The 21,708-nt window shown below is 40.1% G+C and overlaps 1 protein-coding gene across 7 annotated transcripts in view; it reads left to right on the top strand.

Moving 5' to 3' along the window:
* Nucleotides 1-347: 347 nt before the first annotated feature.
* dmxl1 (Dmx-like 1) overlaps nucleotides 348-21,708 on the top strand; it is a 223,220-nt gene continuing 201,859 nt past the window's right edge. For all 7 annotated transcript variants that reach the window (XM_060837582.1, XM_060837607.1, XM_060837615.1 and 4 more), the window contains exon 1: nucleotides 348-697. In XM_060837582.1, coding sequence (XP_060693565.1) covers nucleotides 611-697 — 87 coding nt within the window. In that variant the 5' untranslated portion in view covers nucleotides 348-610. The remainder of the gene's footprint in view (nucleotides 698-21,708) is intronic.

A 21,708-nucleotide genomic window follows, 5' to 3' on the forward strand; every position in this document is an offset into this window, starting at 1 on the left:
CTCTGTAACTCTTCGTGCTTGGTGACCTCAATCTGTAGCTCAGCTCTGATTCCCTTTTCTTCGAATATATCAATTTGTTTTAAATCTCTCCTTCCACGACACAGCTGGGCCCACATTCCTTTGCAGCAAAATAAAGAACCACATTATGTGGTTGTTAAGTGCTTTGAGACGTCTTGAGATTGTGAGAAGTTCCATATAAATGCTGTGTGCATTAAAGTGACAGGCTCAGACCAGGCTGGCATGGAGCTAGAGCTTCAAGGAACTTGTCCTGTGACCCGTCTTCATGGCAACAGGAGCCCCGCCCTCCTCGCGGCACCAAGCTCTCGCGAGAGTTGGATGTGTCAGCAAGATGGCGGCGGGACGTTGCGAGCGGTGTTGACGAGGAGCGGTCAGGAGGACGGCGGCCATCAGATACGTCAACCGGGACCGAGTGAACGCAGGGCCAACCCAACCCGGTCCAGTCCAGTTCGACCCGGTCCAGCGTGCAGGTGTCCTTTGGACGGCTGTCTCCTTTGCTAGTCTGAGATGAGCCGAGGAGTCGGGAACCGGCCGGGAGGCTGATTCGCCGCTTTATTCGCCGGGCGGGAGGGTACGAGACGTTAAGAGGAGAATGAATCTTCACCAGGTCTTAACCGGTGCCGTCAACCCCGGCGACAGTTGCTTCTCGGTGGGCAACATCGGCGATGAACCGTTCACGGTGAGTGTGTCAGCCCGCGGAGGACTGCAGAACAGCCGATTCGTGTTTGGGGTGGGTGTTGTTTAGCAGCCGTCAAAACAAGTCGCTTCTTTGAGTAACCACATCCATTTGGATGGAAGGGATCCTCAGAACCGTGTGTAGCCGAAGGCGGTTTGTGCACCTGTGCACAGCTCCAGGAGATCGTACACAAGTATGCCCGTCCTGGCCACAGACAACTCGTGGAACCTGGGTAAACATCGGGCTGAGTCGGGATGCTAATAATTATTTTCATCACAATTTTGTAAAGAGCCTTTTGGATAATACGTGTTCTGTACAGGTACTCACCTGTTGAAGCTGGTAGATTTACTCCATATGTATTCAACTCAGTCTTGTTTTCCTAGTGGGATACTTGAGTGGGAATGGCTTAATTACAGTTCAATTACATGAACTGTAATTAATGTAACCAAGTAACGTCCCACAGTAGCAATAATTTAGTATTTTAAACTTGACGCTATGTTACTGACGAGTAGACACCAGAAAGTACTTAGGTACCAAATGCGCCAAACCTGAGTTGGGCGTCAGTAGGGAAACTGCAATCGGCGACAGTGCAGATTCACTGGAACAAAAGTCTGCCAATGTTCTTCATTCCAAAATACACTCAACAGAAGTAGAATATTACGCGTGTAGCTGCGAGGTCAATAAAGAAAGCCTTAGGTTTGTTTACGCTTTTCAGCATATTTGCTTGACAGCCAGTGAACTATTGAAGTATAGCATTAAAAAGATGTTTCATGTTTAAAACTCCTTGGACTTAAAGTTTAAAGATTTAAACTTTTAACGGATTGTGGAAAATGTTTATTTCAAGATTTTAATGAACTCGAAAATCTGGTCCTTGGAAGTGCTGTGTATTTTTAATAGGCTTCCGAGAAATCACATGGTTCATGACTGCTTGATTTGCTATAAACGCTGCTGGGCAATTTGAATACTATACGTTGTGATATCTAGTCTCAGTTGGGGGAAAAAGCATAGGTGGAGGGATTGTCCAGTTGATTTCTCCAATTTCTGAATAGAGTTTAAGATGAGTTTTTTTCTTGATTGATTGAGGATCCTGCCAAATTGTATTTGCTGAGCAAACTGAGTTAGAAATATTCCAGTGACAACCCTGTATGATTAGTGACCACATGCCAGTAGCAGACTTTGGAGCATTGTAGGATTTATATTTCCATTTTCAAGAATAACAATTGTCCAAAATGTTATTTTTCCAGAAAGTCATTCTGTGTCAAGGTTTTTCCCTTTTTTCTGAACACTTCATTTTTTTTTCTGGTGATAGTTTTGAGGGATAAACATTTGACCCTATGTTACTGACAATGCATGTCATCATGTATTGGCTTAATTGAATAAGCTTTGCTTTTATAAAGAAGCCAGATTGGTTTATTAATTTAAAACTAATGGTGTTAATTGGCCATTTTGAGAAAATTATTTTACTTTTATGTTGTGACTTGTGGAGTAGTGGGGCCAAGGTGCAGTGCACTCATTCAGCCTTATCTGTGGTTGTGGTCACTATTGTATTTTTTTAAAAATGGCAACCAAACAGCAGTGTGAAATTGATCTGGTAATCTGTTTTTGCGATCTTGCTTGAAGCATAAATATTGTTTAGATCATTGGGGATAATTATCCTTCTCTCACTAGAAATGCCATGAGAACTTCTATGTACACATGGTTTTGAAGTTTTATTTAAATGATTGCATATCTACAGTGCAACTTTTCCTCACTAAGGCATTGAATTGTCAATGGCTCAAATCCTAGATCATTTTCAGTTACGTAGAGGCCATTTGGTATGCTGAATAGGTGACAAGGATGATTTTTTTTTGTTTTAGGAAGGAGAAATTTGGGTGGATTTAGGAAACACAATAATTTTACAAGTGGTTGTATATTTACTGCATTGGACATTTGGTTTGGTTGTTTCAAACCTGTTTTACTTTGAAGCCCTTTCAATCCTAGAGGTAGATATTTTGGTTAGTATGCTGGCTTATCATTTGACAGTCAGAAGGGTGCTGTTAATTCAGCGTTTGCACAACTGCAGTTGGGCAGAATCATTACTTGGCATTTTGTGTACTAATTGAAGGAAAATTTCCTTAATTAGGACAGGTGGCTACTATAATTCTCTTTTTAAACAGAAACCTGTTTCTGAAAGTTTCTCATTTTCACTTCTATCAAAGCAATTAATTCAGATTTTGCAGAGATTCTTTGTTTGCAATGAAGTTTTTTTTAATGAAGGCTTATCTAGCCTCAACCACATTGAAAGAAAAGTCATGTAATATAACGTGGATAAATGTGAGGTTATCCACTTTGGTTGCAGAAAAGCTAATGGCATGCTGGCCTTCATAGCGAGAGGATTTGAGTATCAGTAAGAATATCTACTGGACCTTGATGCGTCCACACCTTGAGTATTGTGTGCAGTTTTGATCTCCTCGTCTGAAAAAGGACATTGTTGCTAATGTAGGAGTCCAGCAAAGGTTCAGTGGACTGATTTCTGGGACAGCAGGACTGACATGAGGAAGAACTGAATTGACTGGGCTTGCATTCGCAGGAATTTGGAAGAATGAACGGGGAATCTCCTAGAAACATACAGCATTGTAATGGACTTGACAGGCTAGATGTGGGAAGACTGTCGCATATGTTGGACAAGTCCAGAGATAGGGATCATAATCTAAGAATGAAGTAAGCCATTCAGGACTGAGATGAGGAAGAATTTCTTCACTTAGCTCTGAACCTGTGAAACTTTCTCCCAGGAAGCTGTTGGGACCAGTTCATGAGATATACTCAAGAGGGAGCTGGATGTGGCTCTTACAGCTAAAGGGATCTAAGGTATGAGGAGAGGGTGGGAATGGGATACTGAAATTGCATGATGAGCTATGATTGTACTGAATAGTGGTACCGGTCTGAAGGGCTGAATGGTCTATTCCTTCATGTATTTTCTATGTTTCAACTTGAAAAATTAAAATTAGGGGGTATCTGTAGAGGTAACATTATTTTGCACATTCATAATGTTCCACCAGAACTTAAACAATGTGTATCAGATTTTAAGAAACAAGAAAGGAAGAAAGAACAAAGATTGCTTTTATGCTAGTGTGGAGAGCAGAAGAAATTTAACAACAAATGGAGGTATAGGATCTAAAATGACTAATGTTGCGATTTCCAGATGGTTGTAAACTATCTAAGTGAAATAGAAGATGCTGCTCATTGAGCTTATCATAAGCTTAATTTCAATGATTTAGTGACCAGAGTCAGAGTGCATGCAGAAATGACATGAGAAATGACTGAACTTGAGGTCCATCTGAATAATGGGAAGAGTGAAGTGCAGAAGAAAGGATGTACTAATCTGCTGTGGCTAAAGGGTGAAGGGATATGTAAGGAGAACAGGATTAGCATATCGATGTCAATGATCAGCTATGATTATACTAAATAATGAAGCAGAGTCAGGGTTGAATGGCTTACTCTTCATATTTTCCATGTTTCTGGCAAATGGGATGAACACGATTAGAAGTGCCATCAACCACAGTTGGGGAATCCTTGGTAAAGGAAAATGAAGCCATATTGAAAGTATTGACATGGCAGTATCAGAATGTGAAACTGAGAAATTTGAACAAAATACAGCTTGGTAGGCAGGACTCTTGTGGCACAGCAGCAGCATTCCTATTCCTGGATCAGGAGGCCTGGGTGCAAGTCCCACCTGCTCCAGAGGTGTGTCATAACATCTCTGAACAGGTTAGAAACATAAGTTAACCGAAAATAGCGTGGAAGCATTTGGCCCTTGAGTGTGTTCTGCCATTCACTAAGTTCATGGTTGATTTGATTGCAACCTCACCTCTACATTTCTGCACCCCCCAATAATGTTGTCCTGGTGACACGGCTATTTTTGTTTAACCTATGTTTCTAATTAATCTGTTCAGATATGTTATGACACCTCTGGAGCAGGTGTGGTTTGCACCCAGGCCTCCTGATCCAGGGGTAGGAATGCTGTTGCTGTCCCACAAGAGCCCAGCTTGGTCAAGGTAACCAACAATGTTCCAAATAAGACCTATCTGATGCCTCATAAGTGATTAGCAGCTTGGTCTTTGATAAGAGCCAAAGTTAGAAATCATGCAACACCAGGTTATCATCTAACAGGTTTATTTGGAAGCACGAGCTTTTGGAGCACTGCTCCTTCATCAGATGGTTATGGAGTATAAGATCATAAGACAGAATTTATAGGAAAATATTACATATATTGAACAAACCGAGATTAAGTCTTTCATCTTTTAGGATGCAGGTTTTGGTTCTTTAATATGTAAATCCCAGAACGTCTTTTAAGTCACCTTCTTGAGATAACTGAAGGTTTTATAACAAAAGGTGGCATCTCAGCTCAGTGCATTAAAGGTTTGTGGTCAGAGGCCGTCTGTATCCCAGTCTTGAGTCAGACCGGTTCTATTTCCAAAGTGGAATTTACAAAATATTACATGTATTGACTGCCTGCAGATTTTGCATTCTCTTTTGCTCAAAATCCATCTGCAAAATATTTGGCAAATACAAATTCACCCCATAGACTTGTGTGTGTGTGCACGTGATTGCACGTGAGTGTGTTTGCATGTCAAAGCTTGGTAAAGTGTGGGTGTGATGGAGTATAAACCTGAGAGAGAGTGTTTGCGTGGGTGAGGATGAGTGTGCGGTGGGGTCACCTGTAGTGCGACTTGAACCCAAAATTCCCATGAGATGGCCTTAACCAGGATCTTGGGTTCATGTCGCACTACAGGTGACCCTACTACATTACACACTCTTTCACGTACAGCGCGTGCACCCCCCCCCTCACAGACTTATACTCCATCACACCCACACATACTCTATCAAGCTTTTACACATGCAAACACACTCTCGCACGTGCACTCTGTCTCATGCATGCGCGCACACATATTCAGGTCTATGGGGTGAATTTGTATTTGTGGAATTTATATTTTGCAGATACATTCTATTTTGCTCAAAAAATGCACCATCTGCAGGCAGTCAATAATGCGATGTTTTGCAAGTTCCGCTTTGGAAATAGAACCACTCTGACTCAAGATTGGGATGCAGACAGACTCTGTCCTCTCACCTTTTTTAATAAAACCTTCAGTTATCTCGAAGGTGATTTAAAAGAAATTCTGGGATTTATATATTAAAGAGCGAAGACCTGTATTCTAAAAGGTGAAAGACTGAACAATCCAGGTTTGTTCAGTATATCACTGTATGACACTGTAATCTTTTGCTAGAAATTCTGTCTTAAGATCTTATACTCCATAACCACCTGATGAAGGAGTAGTGCTGTAGAGACTATAGTGCACTGGGCCAGCCACCTGAAAGGCTCAGATGTTTCAAAAATATTTTTTCACAGAATGTAGGCACTGTTAGTAACGGCAGTGTTCGTTGCTAATTGCTCTTGAAATGAAGTGGTTCCCTAGTCTATTCAGTGCTATGCTTGGAGTCGCATGTCAGACTAGGAAAAGTATTATTGACTTACTTTTCCAAAGGACATTAATGAATCAACATTTTGAGGTAGTTGATGGTAGTTTCTTAGGCACCATTACTGAGTTGGGCCTTCGATTCCAGATTTATTCACTGAATTCGACCAGCTTCTGTAATGGCTTTCTAAACTTAATAGCAATGGAGTATTAGCCTAAACTTCTGAATTTCTAGTCCAGTTATATTACCACTACCACCATCTTGCCAGATCATCCAAAAAGTGCTGATAGGGATTATGGGAGCAGTAGCGAGCTTCCACTACTGATCAGTTTCTTTAGCTTCTTGAGTTGTCTGTCATAACGTGCACTGTGAGTAAAGTGAGGATGTTGGTTCTGATTCCACAGTGAAATGGAGATCACAATCACATCCTCTGGTGCAGTTGATCCGTAATGGCATTCCAGCTGACACTCCTCATGAGTCCAAGTCCAGATCTGTTTGTATAATAATGCTCCCTAGGGTTCTGCCATTTGTTGTATAATTTGCAACTGAATTTGATCTTCCAAAATGCAACACTTTCCATTTGTCCAGATTAACTCCATCTACCACTTTTCAGCCCAAATCTGCAGTCTACATCCTACTATATCTTTTGATAGTTCTCCTCACTTCCTGCAACACTATCAATTTTTTTGTCATCTACCAACTTAATATCAGATCACCCACATTTTCCTCCAGATCACTTAGGTAAATTACGAACAACAAAAGCCCCAGCACCGATCACTGCAGAACACCGCTAGTTACTTATCTTCATTCCAAAAAGCACTCTTCCACTGCTACTGGCATTCTGTATCTATCTAGCCATCACACTCCTGATTGCATGAGATTCTATCTTTTTGTACGAGCTTGCCATGAGATACTTTATCAAATGCCTTACTAAAGTCCATATGGGTGACATCCGCTGCCCTTCCCACAATTATTCTTGTCATCTCTTCAAAACAAATATCCAAGTTGGTTAAACATGACCTTACTCTCTCACACCCACACTGCCTATCAGTAACAAGTCCATTTGCCTCCAAACTTTAATCAATCCAGTGTCTCAGTACCTTTTCCAACAGCTTCTCCATCACTGACTTCAGGCTGACCAGTGTGTAATTACCAGGATTATCTCTGTTTCCCTTCTTAAAGAAAGGAACAACACCAGCCAGTCTGCTGTCCTCTGGAACCTCACCTGAGGTCAAAGAGCATGTACAATGATCTGTCAAGGCCCTAGCTATTTCCTCCATGCCCCTCTCAGTATTCTGGAATAGATCCCACCTGGCCCTGAGGATTTCTTTGTATGACAGAAAAATTGGAGTCACCATCATTTCTAATCATAGTTCTATAATGTTACTTTCATGTAACAAGTGTCACAGGTTTTACAAGTGACAACACAGGTGGATAAACTAATCAACGTGTCTTTCCTTCATTGGCTGGGGAATGACTGTAAAAGTTGGCAAGTTGTGCTACAGCTGTATGACACTGTAGGCTGCATTTGGAATATTGCATGCAGTTCTGGTCACCACACTTCCAGAAGGACTTGAATGCTTTAGAGACGAGCAGAGAAGGTTTACCAGGTTGCCTGGTCTGGTGGGTTTTATGTCTGAGGAAAGGTTGGACAAACTTGGATTGCTTTCACTGGAAGGATGGAGGCTGAGGGCCAACCTTTTAGAGATCTACAAAATTGAGAGGCATAGATTGTTAGTCAGAGGCTTCTTGGTGGGGCAAGGTCAAGTACAGTAGAGCAGATACTCAAGGTGAGGGAAAGTTTTTAGGGGGGAAGTGCTGGGCAAAGTTTGCAGAGGCTGGATGCCTGGAACACACTGTCAGAGGAGGTACTGCAAGCAGGCACGTTAGCAATGTTTAAGGTGTATTATTGATCAACACATGAATGGGAGGCTAGAAACCAGATATAGGGGATAAGTAGCAAGTCTAAATAAGGACTAAAATTGATGCAGGTTTTGTGCTGTTCTTTGTATATGGCTGACCAGGTGTTCCATGACCTGCAATTAGCATGTACTGTATTGGAAGGATGCCCTCAGTTTGACTGTTACGGTTACTTTCCATGAGCATCGTGTCTTCAAATGAGACTCGGAACCTGAAGCTTCTGCATCAGAGTCGAGGGTGCCATGTGCTGTGAGATTAGTTTCAACTCGAGTTAGTATTAAAGTGACATTATTCAAATGATCAGTATGAGCTTGAGGATTAGCTCATCTTTAGGGTGTTCACAGCTTTCTGGACTTGATGTTGTGTTCAAATATTTTGAATCATGACTACCATCATTTTCAGTGGAATTGTTTGATCAGGATTCTTTTCATGTTTAGAATCATAGAATGCCGACAGTACAGAAAGAGGTAATTTGCCCATTTGAGGCCCACTGAAGATCATCTCTCCTAGACCCAGCCTCCTATTCTATCCCTGTAACCCCACATTTCCCCTGGTTTATCCACCTAGCCTGGACATCTTGAACACTATGGACAATTTAGCATGGCCAATTCAGCTAATCTACACATCTTTTGGATCATGGAAAGAAACCAGAACACAGGAAGAAGCCACACAGACATTGGGGGAATTCAAGGTGCCACACCTGCAGTCACCCAAGGCTGGAATTGAACCCAGTTCCCTGATGCTGTGAGGTTACAGTATTAACCACTAAACCACTGTACCATCCATATTTTACCTATTTTTTGTTTTTTTTTTCCTTTTTAGAACATAGAGCATAGAAAATACAGCACAGTACAGGCCCTTCGGCCCTCTGTTGTGCCAACCTATGGAACCAATCTAACCTACACTATTCCTTTCTCATTCATATGCCTATCCAGTGGCCATTTATATGTCCTTAAAGTTGGCGAGTCTATCACTGGAGGCGATGCGTTCCGCGTCCCTACTATTCTGAGTAAAGAAACTACATCTGACATCTGTCTTATATCTATCACTCCTCAATTTGAAGCTATGCCCTCTTGTGCTAGCCATCACCATCCAAGGAAAAAGGCTCTCACTGTCCAACCTATCTAACTCTCTGATTATCTTTGTCTTTATTAAGTTGCCTCGCTACCTTCTTGTCTCTAACAAAAACAGCCTCAAGTCCCTCAGCCTTTCCTCGTAAGACCTTCTCTCCATACCAGGCAGCATCCTAGTAAATGTCCTCTGAACCCTTTCCAAAGCTTCCACATCTTTCCTATAATGTGGTGACCAAAACTGCACGCCATACTCCAAATGTGGCCGCACCACAGTTTTGTACAGCTCTCATGATTCTGGAACGCACTCCTTCTACCAATAAAAGCTAACACACTGTATTCCTTCTTAATAATCCTATCAACCTGGGTGGCAACTTTGAAGGAACTATGTACCTGGACACCAATCTCTCTGCTTATGTACACTACCAAGAATCTAACCATTAGCCCAGTACTCTGCATTCCTGTTACTCCTTGCAAAGTAAATCATCTCAAACATTTCCGCATTAAACTCTATTTGCCACCTCGCAGCCAAGCTCTGCAGCGTATCTATGTCTCTCTGTAACCTATAACATTCTTCGTCATTATCTACAATCCTTACCGACCTTAGTGTCATCCGCAAATTTACTAACCCATCCTTCTATGCCCTCATCCAAGTCAATTAAAAAATGGCAAACAACAGTGGACCCAAAACAGATCCTTGCAGTACACCACTAGTAACTGAACTCCAGGATGAATATTTCCCATCAACCACCACCCTCTGTTTTCTTTCAGCTAGCCAATTTCTGATCCAAACTGCTAAAACGCCCTTAATCCCATGCCTCCATATTTGGTGCAATAGCCTCCTGTGGGGAACCTTATCAAATGCTTTACTGAAATCCATATACATCACATCAACCGCTTTATCCTTATCCACTTGTTTGGCCACCTTCTCAAAGAACTCAGTAAGGTTTGTGACGCATGACGTACCTTTCATAAAACTGTGTTGATTATCCCTAATCACCTCTCTGGAAGATTATAAGTCCTATCTCTTATAATCTTTTCCAACACTACCCACAACCAAAGTAAGGCTGACAGGTCTATAATTACTAGGGTTGTCTCTACTCCCCTTGAACAAGGGAACAGCATTTGCTATCCTTTGGTCATCTGGCACTATTCCTGTAGACAATGGCGACATAAAGATCAAAGCCAAAGGCTCAGCAATTTCCTCCCTGGCTTCCCAGAGAATCCTTGGATAAACCCCATTTAGCACTGGGGACTTATCTATTTTTACACTTTCCAGAATTGCTAACACTTGCACCTTGTGCACCCCCATCCCATCTAGTCTAGTCGCCTGTATCTCAGCATTCTTCTCGACCACGTTGTCTTTTTCTAGTGTGAATACTGAAGAAAAGTGTTCACATCAATACAGCCCTTTAAGCTCCCTTGCCTTCTACTTTTGTTTTCCTTTTATTTTCGTCACCTTTCCTTACTATGCTCCACTTGTCAAAATACACTGGAAGCTTCTTTTCATCAAAAGATGTTCATACAGGCATTACCTCCAATTCCTGCTGGTCACGTTCAGAAAAAAGAACCCTGATAAGTCTCATGTATCTCTTCTCGAACTGGCACAAAATACCAGATGCCAGACATCTGAAATCTAAATGAGCCATGGAAAATGTTCAGATTAGGTGGAGGTAAATAGAATTTATACTATTGACTTTATGACAACTGTGAACAAGTTAGATGCACCAATATTTAAGCAAATAGAGGCAGTGAAAGGTCATCAACTTGAAATATTAACACTGCTCTTCATATAGAACCTACTTTCTAATTAGTAAAAGTATTTTTTGTTTTTAATTTCAAATTTTCCTTTTCAGCCCTGTTCTACTTAAGAAAGAACAATTTTTGATGCACATATGAATGGGAATCTGCCAAATGGCTGAGGAACAAATCTTGGCTAATGTGGCGCAAAAGCAGTTTCATATATTTGGAATGTTTCTTGCACTTGAGTGGATCTGATGGCAAAAGTGCAGTATTCCCTACGTTGATTCACTTAAGCAACTTTCAGCACTGGAAATATTGTCTCTCAAAACAAAGCAGTAGATCTGTGAATCTGGATTTGGTTTGTGGTTATGCTTTTGCTAAAGGTAAACAAGATCACTCCTAGTTATTCCATGTTCCATATTCTGTTTTCTAGACTTCTGGAAATCTTGGATAAGCCTATGATCTTTCACTTCAGGATATATTTTACGAAATTAAATAAACTACTTGCAAGTTTTCAAATGATAAATTGGAGGATTTATCATTAGTTTCGAAGAACTTGGTTGTAATTATAGCATCATCTTGGATTAATATGTTGTTCTGTGCTTCTTAGTCAATGCAATGCAAAGATGGTTGTCTCATTTAGTTCTGTATTGTTCGAGAGTCAGCTTTTTATCTGCCCAGTTGGTTCATGATGTCAGCAGCATGGGTTCAGTTCCTGCACTTGCTGAAGTTACCATGAAGGATTGTCCTTCTCTTACACTTCCCTCACCTGAGGCATGATGACTGTCTGGTTCGATCACCATAACTCCTCTCTGTAAGGAAAGGCAGCCGAATGTTCCAGTAGGACTTTGGCAACTTTACCTTTTTTATTTGGTGGACTTTGGGTCTTTGTGTCGGAGGTGATAAACATAAATGCCAATTGTTATTGGGGCTACGAAATAAATATGGAGGATTGAATAACGTAGATCTTGCAGGTACTTGAGTTGCAGGCTTTCACATCACTTTAGTGGCAAAAGAAATGGAGGCTATAGAACTCTGAAATAAATATTGAAGATTTGAAAATTGTTTTCATTATAGAAGAGGAAGTCCTGGAGATCTTAGAATACAAAGATAATTAAATCTCCAGGACCTGATCAAGTGTATTCCAGTACATTGGGAGAAGTTAGCGAGGGAAATTGCCAGGCCCCTAGCAGAAATATTTGTATCATCTATAACCACAGGTGAGGTGCCATAGGACTGGAGGGTGGCTAATATTGTACCTTTATTTAAGAAAGGCTGTAAAGGGGAGCCTGTGAACTATAGACTTGAGTCCGACATCGGTCATGGCCAAGTTGATGGAGGTGATTCTGAAAAGTAGGATTAACATTGAATTAGACATTAAGGATGGTCAGCATGGCTTCGTGTGGAAAAGCGTGTCTCTCAAACTTGAGTATTTTTGAGGAATCAATTTAAAAAGTTTGAGGGCAGAGTGGTAAATGTTTACTTGGATGTCTAGTAAAGTCTTTGAAGTTCTGCATGGTAGACTAACTTGTAAGGAGAAAGTGAGGACTGCAGATACTGGAGAGCAGAGCTGAAAATGTGTTGCTGGAAAAGCGCAGCAGGTCAGGCAGCATCCAAGGAGCAGGAGAGTTGACGTTTCGGGCATGAGCCCTTCTTCAGGGCGCATGCCTGAAACGTCGACTCTCCTTGGATGCTGCCTGACCTGCTGCGCTTTTCCAGCAACACATTTTCAGACTAAATTGTAAAGTTGGATCACATGGGAATCGGGGTGAGCTTGCTAATTGAAAACGAAATTAGCCTTACAGTGGGTGGTGGTGGTGGAGAATTGTTTTTCAGACTGGAGGCCTGTGACCAATAGTGTTTGACAGGGGTGGCTCCTGGATCCACTTTTGTCATTTGTGTAAATGATTTGGTGGATGTGATTAAGGAGGTATGGTTAATAAGTTTGTGGATGACACCAAGTTTGGAGGTATAGTGCACATGAAGCTGGTTGACTAAAATTACAAAGAGATCTTGATAAATTGGGTCCATGGCCTGTGGAATGGCAGATGGAGTTTAATTTGGATGAATGCAAGATATTGCATTTTGGTAAAATAAACAAGGGCAGGACTTTTATGACGAATTGCAGGGCTCTTGGTAATGTTGTCAAACAGAGACCTGGAGCTAGCTATGTAATTCTTTGAAATTTGTCTCAGTGTTTTAAGGTGTTTTACACACTTGCCCTCAATGCTCAGAACCTTTTGAGTATAGGAGATGGGACGTCATGTTGAGGTTGTATAAGGCATTGGTGAGGTCCCATCTGGAGTACTGTGCGCAGTTTTAGTCACCTTGTTTTAGGAAGGGTATTCGTAAACTGGAGAGGGGAAAAGATTTATCAGGATGTTGCTGGAAATGGAGGGTTTGAGTTAAAAATACTCTGGGATGTTTTTCACTGTAGCTAGGGAATTTTGGGGGTGACTTTATAGAAGTTCATAAATCATGAGGTGTATAGATAGGGTCAGTAGCAAAGTCATTTTCCTAAGATGGGGGAGTTCAAAATTCGGAGGCATATTTTTAAGTTGAGAAGAGGCAAGTTTGAAAAGATCATAGGCAGTTTGTTTTTGCAGTAGTTTGAGTGGAATGAACTGCCAGAGAAAGTTGTGGGTACGAGTACAATTCGGACATTTAAAAGGCATTTGGATAAGTACATGAATATACAAGGTTTGGAGGGATATGGGGTAACTGCAAGCAGGTGGGGCAGGTGGAACATGGTCATTGTGGACTCGTTTGACTGAGGGGTCTGTTTCCATGCTGTATGTCTCTGACTATGACCAACACTAATCTGAAAAAGTGGAAGAATTATTACCTGCAGTTGCACTAGCAAATTAGAAACACTAGCATGAAAGGTCAAGAGAGTATAAAGTCACACTAATGGGGAATTTGGTTTTATGAAGTCTTCATGAGAAAGTGAGTTCAGTAGTTAACCGTTTGAAATTGCAAAAGCCCATTTTCTTCCTGTGCAGCAAACTATTATAATTCTAGGTCAGTGACTTCAGTTTTCAGATTATTGTAACCAATTATGCAAATACTTTTGCTGTAAATGTTGAGGAAAAGCAGTACCTACTTACCAGTAGGAAGTATGGTGATTTGAACAATTTGTCTTGAATCTGAAATCTAGCTGATGGCCCTTGAGAACAATGCTTGAATTTGATAACTTTTTTTTGTACTGAGCAAGGGTAGAAATTTAACACTTTTCATCTATGTTGATATCAAACACTTTTTACGTAACTGTGTTACAATTCCAATGCTTTGCTTTGCCCTCAAGCTGAAGAGCTCACCCTGATTTGTATTATTTTTCCATATCCAATATCACCTGCATTGCTTGTTTTGTTATTGTAAATTGCAGTAAAGTGCCAAATTAGAAATAATTTTTGCCCATGTTTACTGGTACTAGATTGAAGCTGTCTGACCTCAACATAGACTGAGGAGACTTTGATCTTTTAAAATTTAAACTGGATGCATATGATATCCGAAGTAAAGTCTGTTACTGACCTGTTAGGGAAATACTTTATTTCATGACAAATAATATATGCATCTACAGAAATATTGTACAGTTAAACTGTGGCAGAAGTTATTACAAATTCTGGCACAGTCTGTGCAATGATATGGCTAAGCTTAGTGGTTAAATGCTTATTGAAGCTAAGTTCAGTCGAAATGGGACAGTAAAGTTTTTTTTACAAATAAGTTATCACAGCATCAAGCAAGCCTAAAGACTAATATCTTAAATGAGTACTGGACTTGGATAAAGTGTTGAACTGTATTGCTACTGATGTGAAACTTGCGGTTTGGAAGTAATTGTGACTGTGATTTATTGGCAGGCTTGCTGATATTGTTTGGGAATTGTTCACTGTTGATATTATAAGTGCTTCAAGGCTATTTAATTAAATGACTTGGACCAACTCAAAAGAGCAGCAAAATAAGTGGATGCGCATGGCTATGAAAGTCAACAGTGTCAGTTTACCAAAGGAAATGAGTCTTCAGATCCAATCAGAAATAACTTAGAAGGTTACAGTAGTTCAGAAGGAGTTGCGCTGACAAATATACAAAAGCTTGTTTTTGATAACTTGAATAATTATTAAAAGGTCATTAGCATCAAGAGAGATCTAAAAAGACAAACTTAATATTGACCAATTTGATTACTCATTGCAGAGCTGTAGAGTGTGGAGGTATAGGTCCTATATTGCAGGATTTGCTTGATATCAGGAGGATTCTGGTGGATCGGAAAACTGCTTCTGTGACGCTGTTCAAGAAGGGAAGGAGACAGAAAGCAGCAAACTGTACACCAATTAACTTGATATCTCTGTTTGGAAAAATGGTATATTCCATTATTAAAAAAGGAATAGTCGGATATTTAGACCATAAGATCATAACAAAAGGAGCAGGAGTAGATTATTGAGTTCCTCAAGCCTGCTCCGCCATTTGTGAAGATCATGGTTTATCCAATATTGCTCAAACCCACTTTGTTGCTTTTTGCCTGTAACCCTCGATTCCCTGACTTAACAAGAATCTTTCTATCTCAGTCTTAAATATACAGAAGGACTGTGCCTCCACAGCTGTCCGTGATAAGGAGTTCTTCTCATAAACAGGTTGAGTATTTTAGGAAATCCATCATCTTTAGAAAAGCTGAATGGGATAAAATAGTATCAACATGGTTTTATGAAAGCAAAAAATACTTGACAGATTTGCTTCAGTTCTTTGTTCTCACCAGCAGATTTGAGAAAGAACTAGTGTATTTGTATTACCAGAAGACAATCGATAAGGCCCCAAATGTTAACTTAGTGCACATGTTAGCTCAGTATTTTGAGTAATGCTTAAGTATGATTGATTAACACACCGAAGATTAAATGATTTAATTGGGTCTTTACAGGGCCCTGTAACTGGTGGAGTGCCACAACAATCAGTCGTAGCTCAGTTATTTCCAATCAGTATTAATGGCTTTGAGGAGAGGGAGTTGCAAACACAAAGTTACCTACTCCTGCCATGATCTGGTGAACTTCTTTATGCTGTTTGTCTCCTCATGCAGTTAAAAGACTATATTTTCACTGAGAATTGGTGAATTATTATTGTATGCCACAATTCTTTTGAAAGGATCTATTTAAATTGTGACTCTTCGCATGATTCAACAGACTCCGTGCAAGTTTCTCCATGATGTAAATGGGTAAGTTTCATTGTATGAAATCTCTAGGTAATGTATGGCTACTCAAATGTTCTCCAATGGTAATGAGGAAACATCACTTTTTGAGACCTGACCTCGATTGTTCTTGATTGATCTCTTTCACAATATGACAACAGGGAAAGTACTCAAATGTCATGAATCAACTGTTTCCAAAAGATGGAACCTATAAATAACTTGCAATTGTAACACTGAAATTAATTTAATATTTGTCTGGTAAGCGTAGTACAAAGTCCTGCAACTAATTCTAATGTTGTGCAACCTTTTATTCTCACTTTAAACCAATATTGCTGTAAGAACTTGTGTATTTGTGATTATAAATGAATGCAGTTCTGTAATTATTTGAGGCTGATATACAGATTAGCCAGTTTCCCATTTGCATTATTGATTAGTTTAAAGTTGGAACCGTAACTCTGCAAACTCTTAAAATTACTTTTATATGTTTGCTTTGTACTTGGGCAGATATTTTTCTTTAAATTTGGAAAAATCGTGAACTATGCAGAATGGAGTATGTAGCATGATGAAATCAAAGTTGATTTCCTGACAACTGACTCCCTTGTGCAACTTTAGTAATCTGGAAGCACAGATTTTTTTTCATGTAAGCACTTTGTTGGAAATATTTGAACTAGGTTGCAGTTGTTTTGGAAGTATATCAATGTTAATTACTCTGTCCTATATGGTAGTATCACATGTTTGACGACAAAAAGGTACTAATGTTGACTTGATTTCTTGGTTCATAATTGCACTTGCTCAGATTCAGTTGCTAGTCTATTTATATTGTGTACAAAAATTATACTACTTAATTTTCAGAGATATCCTGTAGCAATGATAGAATTTCATTTCCCAATAGCTAATGTATTATGTTTTTTGAGAATCAGTCAAAATCATTCCTAGATGGTTTTGCAACTATAAATGGGAACATTGTGCTACAATTAACCATTTATTGATACTGCAGTAGAAAATTAGTTTAAAAAACAAAAATGTTTCATTAATGAGCTTAACAATATCTGTTTTTAAATGCAGGTATTTCACATTTAACCTTGTTCAAAGTATTTATTAGTTTGTGGAAATTCCTGGCAAATGTGCTTAAAAATGCTGAAGTCTATCTTGATGTAAAAAAAAATGCTGTGATTGTTTCAGTCGCATGAGGGTTACACTTGACCACAGCAGCAAGCATCTTGCTGAGTTGGTCATACCATAGAAATTACCAAAGAGAAGTCATGTTCTTTGCTATCAAGTTTGTAGCTGTGGAAATCGGCATGGGAGGTGTCATCACATTGCACTTTGTAGACAGCAGGGGAGATGAGGGAGGTGAATGGAGGGGGAGTTCAAAAAATATTTCACTAGGCTGGTGATGACTGGAGATTGAAGGGTCTGGGAGCATGTGTTAGTGCTTTAATTACTGTATAATCAGCTGAAATTCCTCAGCAGATCACTTTCCTAATCTTTCCTGTGTCATTGCATGGATGGGAACTGATCCTTCCCGTTCCATTCCAAGTTACTGTCTAGTCCCGGAGAGGTGTCCTGAACCTTGCAACACAACCTTTTGGGGCTTCTGTCTTTGCAAAGAAAAGTAAAAAAATACACTTAACTATATGTCCCCATACATTAAGTTTCTCATTTCTCCACCACTTGAATGGTGCTCTGATTATAGTACTGTGTGAGTTTGCTCGTATTTCCTTTAGTCTGTTTGCTCGTCTGCACTGGGAGCAAGAACCTCATACCTACTGGATGAGGGTACTTGATGAGGCTCATCCAAAGCTAAGTTCTGGATTGCTATAGCAGCATTACTTCCAGTCAAACTGATCTTGACTGAACTTGACCATGAACCAGAGTTGATGTAATTGTTTGAAAGGGTTTTTGTCGAGAAGGCTTTGGCACAATAGGTAATGTTCAGGCTCCTGGCTAGTGGTGCGCTATTGTGCTCTCCTTTCCATTTTTTTTAGGCCAGGATGGTGTTGGCGCTTTGGCTGCAGCATTGGTGATGTGGATCAGGACCCCCTAGAGTGAGGGGTATGGACAAGGTGAATAGAGAGCAGCTGTTCCCCTTGGTTGAGGGGTCAGTCACAAGCAGGCAAAGGTGTTAGGTAAGGGGCAGGAAATTTAGAGAGGGTATGAGGGGAGAAAAATGTTTTCACTCAGTGGATGGTGAGAGTCTGAAATGCACTGCCTGGGAAGGTAATGGAGACAAAAAAAAACTGCAGATGCTGGGATCCAAGGTACACAAGTAGGAGGCTGGGAGAACATAGCAAACCGGACAGCATCAGGAAGTGGAGAAGTCGACGTTTCGGGTGTAACCCTTCAGGGCAGACTGGAAATCTTAAAAACATTTTATAAAAAGACATAATATTTGGATGAGCAATCAAGTATCACAACATTGATGAATATGGGATGCATGCAGGAAATGGGGATTGATGTGCTAGTTATTATGCAGGCTTGGTGGACAGAAATCTTTTTTTTGTGTGTTGTATGAATCTAAGGTGTAGAGAGAGATTTGCAAGAATGCTTCCAGGAATGAGAAAGTGTATAGAGAGAGCCTGTGAGCGAGTCTGATGTGAGCGGCACGGTGGCACAGAGGTTAGCACTGCTGCCTCACAGTGCCTGACTTAAATTCCCGACTCAGGCGACTGACTGTGTGGAGTTTGCGCGTTCTCCCCGTGTCTGCGTGGGTTTCCTCCGGGTGCTCCGGTTTCCTCCCACAGTCCAAAGATGTGCGGGTCAGGTGAATTGGCCATGCTTAATTGCCCGTAGTGTTAGGTAGGGGGTAAATGTAGGGCTATGGGTGGGTTGCGCTTCGGCGGGTCGGTGTGGACTTGTTGGGCCGAAGGACCTGTTTCCACACTGTAAGTAATCTAATCTAAAGTAATCTTAAAAAAAAAAGTGTTCGACATTGTCTTGATTCCCCTCAATGTAGTTTTCAATCATGAAAGGATTGAGAGCAAGAAAATTCACATTTGAAGGAATTGGCAAAAGTGGTAGAAAAAATCTTTCTCCCACAGCAAATGGTTTCATTCTGGAATGTTTGACCTGAGAGTCTGGTAGATGAAGGTTCAATCATTGCTTCAAAAGGCAATCAGACTGTAATTTGAAAAGAATAAATGTTCCTGGGTTATGGAGAGAAAGCTAAAGAATGTCATGAAATAAAATATTCATTCCAAGTAGTTTGAACGGCCTCCTGTGCTATCATCATTGTGTGATTTAGTGATCATTTGGTAGTTATAGAATTTGGGTAACCTGAGGTGCGTATGAGGAGATAAAAGAGAAATCCGAGAAAGATGAGAGTTCAAGGCTGTGTTAATGGGAGCCTGCATGGATGTTTGACCTAGTAATATGGGAAGGAGAGCAAGTAGATAGGTGGTTCATTGGATGTTCCCCAAGTATTATTGAGGAAATCAGCCACATTTGGAGTGGAGATGGGGGAAAAAAATGGGTTGGTCTAAAAAGAAAAGTGGAATACAACTCCTTTGTACAATTTTATAATTTGATCTTCCTGAGCTCATTGTAACACGCTTAACCGAAGTCCTATTGCCATCAAGGTAAGAATTGCTATTTGAAAAAATGTGTTGATACAGTCATGAAATTTACATTGATACACCTGACATGCTTTGAAACAAAGTTCCAACTGCGCAATCATGGTCATTACCATTATTTATTAAAATAATTTTGAGTTAAATTTTGGCACTAGTTGACATGGAATCAGAGAATGGTTACAACACAAGGAAGCTATTTGGGTGTGTCCGTGCTTGACAAGTACAGTGTCTCATTCTTTGCAAATTTTTATTCAAATAATTGTCAAATCCCCTATTGTTGGTGTGATTGGATTTGCTTACTTCAAGTTAGAGGCCAGATCTGCTTAAACTGTAGGCTGTAATCCCTAGTGCAGTCCTGAGATGGGATTCTGGGGTCATAATCTCTGAGGCAGCAGTGGCTACCATTGAACTCTGTGTTAATGACTGTTGCGCCCCTCTCAATCTAAATCTTTGCATTTTTAAATGGTGGATGCTTAATGTTTGATTGCTTCTCCAAACCAAAACTAGCAGAAAGCTTGGATTTTTAAAATCCTGTTGTAAAGTATTACCTAAATAGGAAACTAAGTGGTCCTACATCATCATGGGAAGGAAAACAAGATCACATGGCTATAGGGAGATGGGTTTCTCTTGCCTCATGCTAGAGGTGAAGTCTTGCCCTGTAAATTGTAACATTATGTTTAAACACAGAATTTATGTTTGCTGCTAGACAAACTGTTAACAAAACTATGGGTCAGACTGCAAACAAAGTAGATGAACAGAAATTGCTGAAGATTAAATGCTATCTTGGTCTCACCCTACGCCACCCTACCCACATGTACCAATCTCAGTGTCTCCCCCATTTCTGGATTCCAGATAGAGTTTCTGGACCCGAACCACTCGCTGCTTAAAGTTTTTTTAATTGGATGACGAATCAGATAGTACATAACCACCTTGAATCGTTGTTTTCTTGTCCTTTGCACTTCCACCATTTGGATTAGTTTCTCTATCAAATCAATGTTTCTTTTGATTTCATTCTCTGGACATTATTATTGCTGGCAAGGCTGCTATTTACTGCATGCTCTCTTGCCATGAGAAGGGCATGTAATGTGATGCAGCCAAAGACTTGCTTAGCTACTTCAATGGACAGTTCAGCCATCGGTATAACAGTGGCAGGTTCCCTTCCCGAATCAACAGCTTCAAGATCACATTGAGTGATACTTTTTACAACTTGCAAACAAAATATTTTGAACTATAACATTAATATTCTGAAGAATGCGATCATAGTTGAAGACTCTGAATTTCCAGTTGAACATCATAACTATTATGATATTACTATTGTAGATTTTGCAAGTTTCATTGAGGCCTGGGTTGTGTGATCTACTGCAGAAACGTAAAAGCTGCTGCAAAGCATTGTATAAAGCAACTTGATTTTTGTTTGGCTTTGGAGTCTGTCCAGCATCTGGTCTGGTATGTTCTATGATGGAGAAGTCTGGTGATATCCTGTCTATTAAGGAGAGAGGTTCTATTTTAGCAAGATCGAATAGGGGGCTCAACATGTTGAACACGCTCCATTATTTACCTCTTTCCTTCAAAGACTGAGAAGGAGTCACCTGTAATTCTCCATTTTCCTGTTTCTCCAATTATGCGAATGTTGATTTATCTTTGTGTAGAAAAAGAGAATATTTCAAAACTTGGGCTATTTCTCACTTAGCTTGTATGAATTGACTTTGAGCTTCTCTGAAAATCTCTGAATTGTTATATTAGGAGCACTTAGCTATAACCAGGAAGTTAGTAATCTTACCAGTGGTATATGTAAATATCTTTTAGCCTTCTCTCTTGTCCTTAGGTTCATGAATTTTTTATCTCCTGATTTGGCTTGGTCGTCTACAAACACACTAAACCAGTTTCAACCCTTTTGTTTAGGAATGGAATACAGCTACATATGTTCTGTTTGGGAAAATATTATTGACAACAGTCATTGTTGGTGCTATTTGTTGTGACAGTAAATGGGTGCAGTAATTGTTGTAGTAATGGCTTAACATTATTTTTACCTGTCATTTTGATTTTAATTTTGCTTATTTAAAATACATAAGAACATGGGAGTAG

This window comes from Hemiscyllium ocellatum, chromosome 2 (assembly GCF_020745735.1).
Source record: "Hemiscyllium ocellatum isolate sHemOce1 chromosome 2, sHemOce1.pat.X.cur, whole genome shotgun sequence".
Lineage (NCBI taxonomy): Eukaryota > Metazoa > Chordata > Chondrichthyes > Orectolobiformes > Hemiscylliidae > Hemiscyllium > Hemiscyllium ocellatum.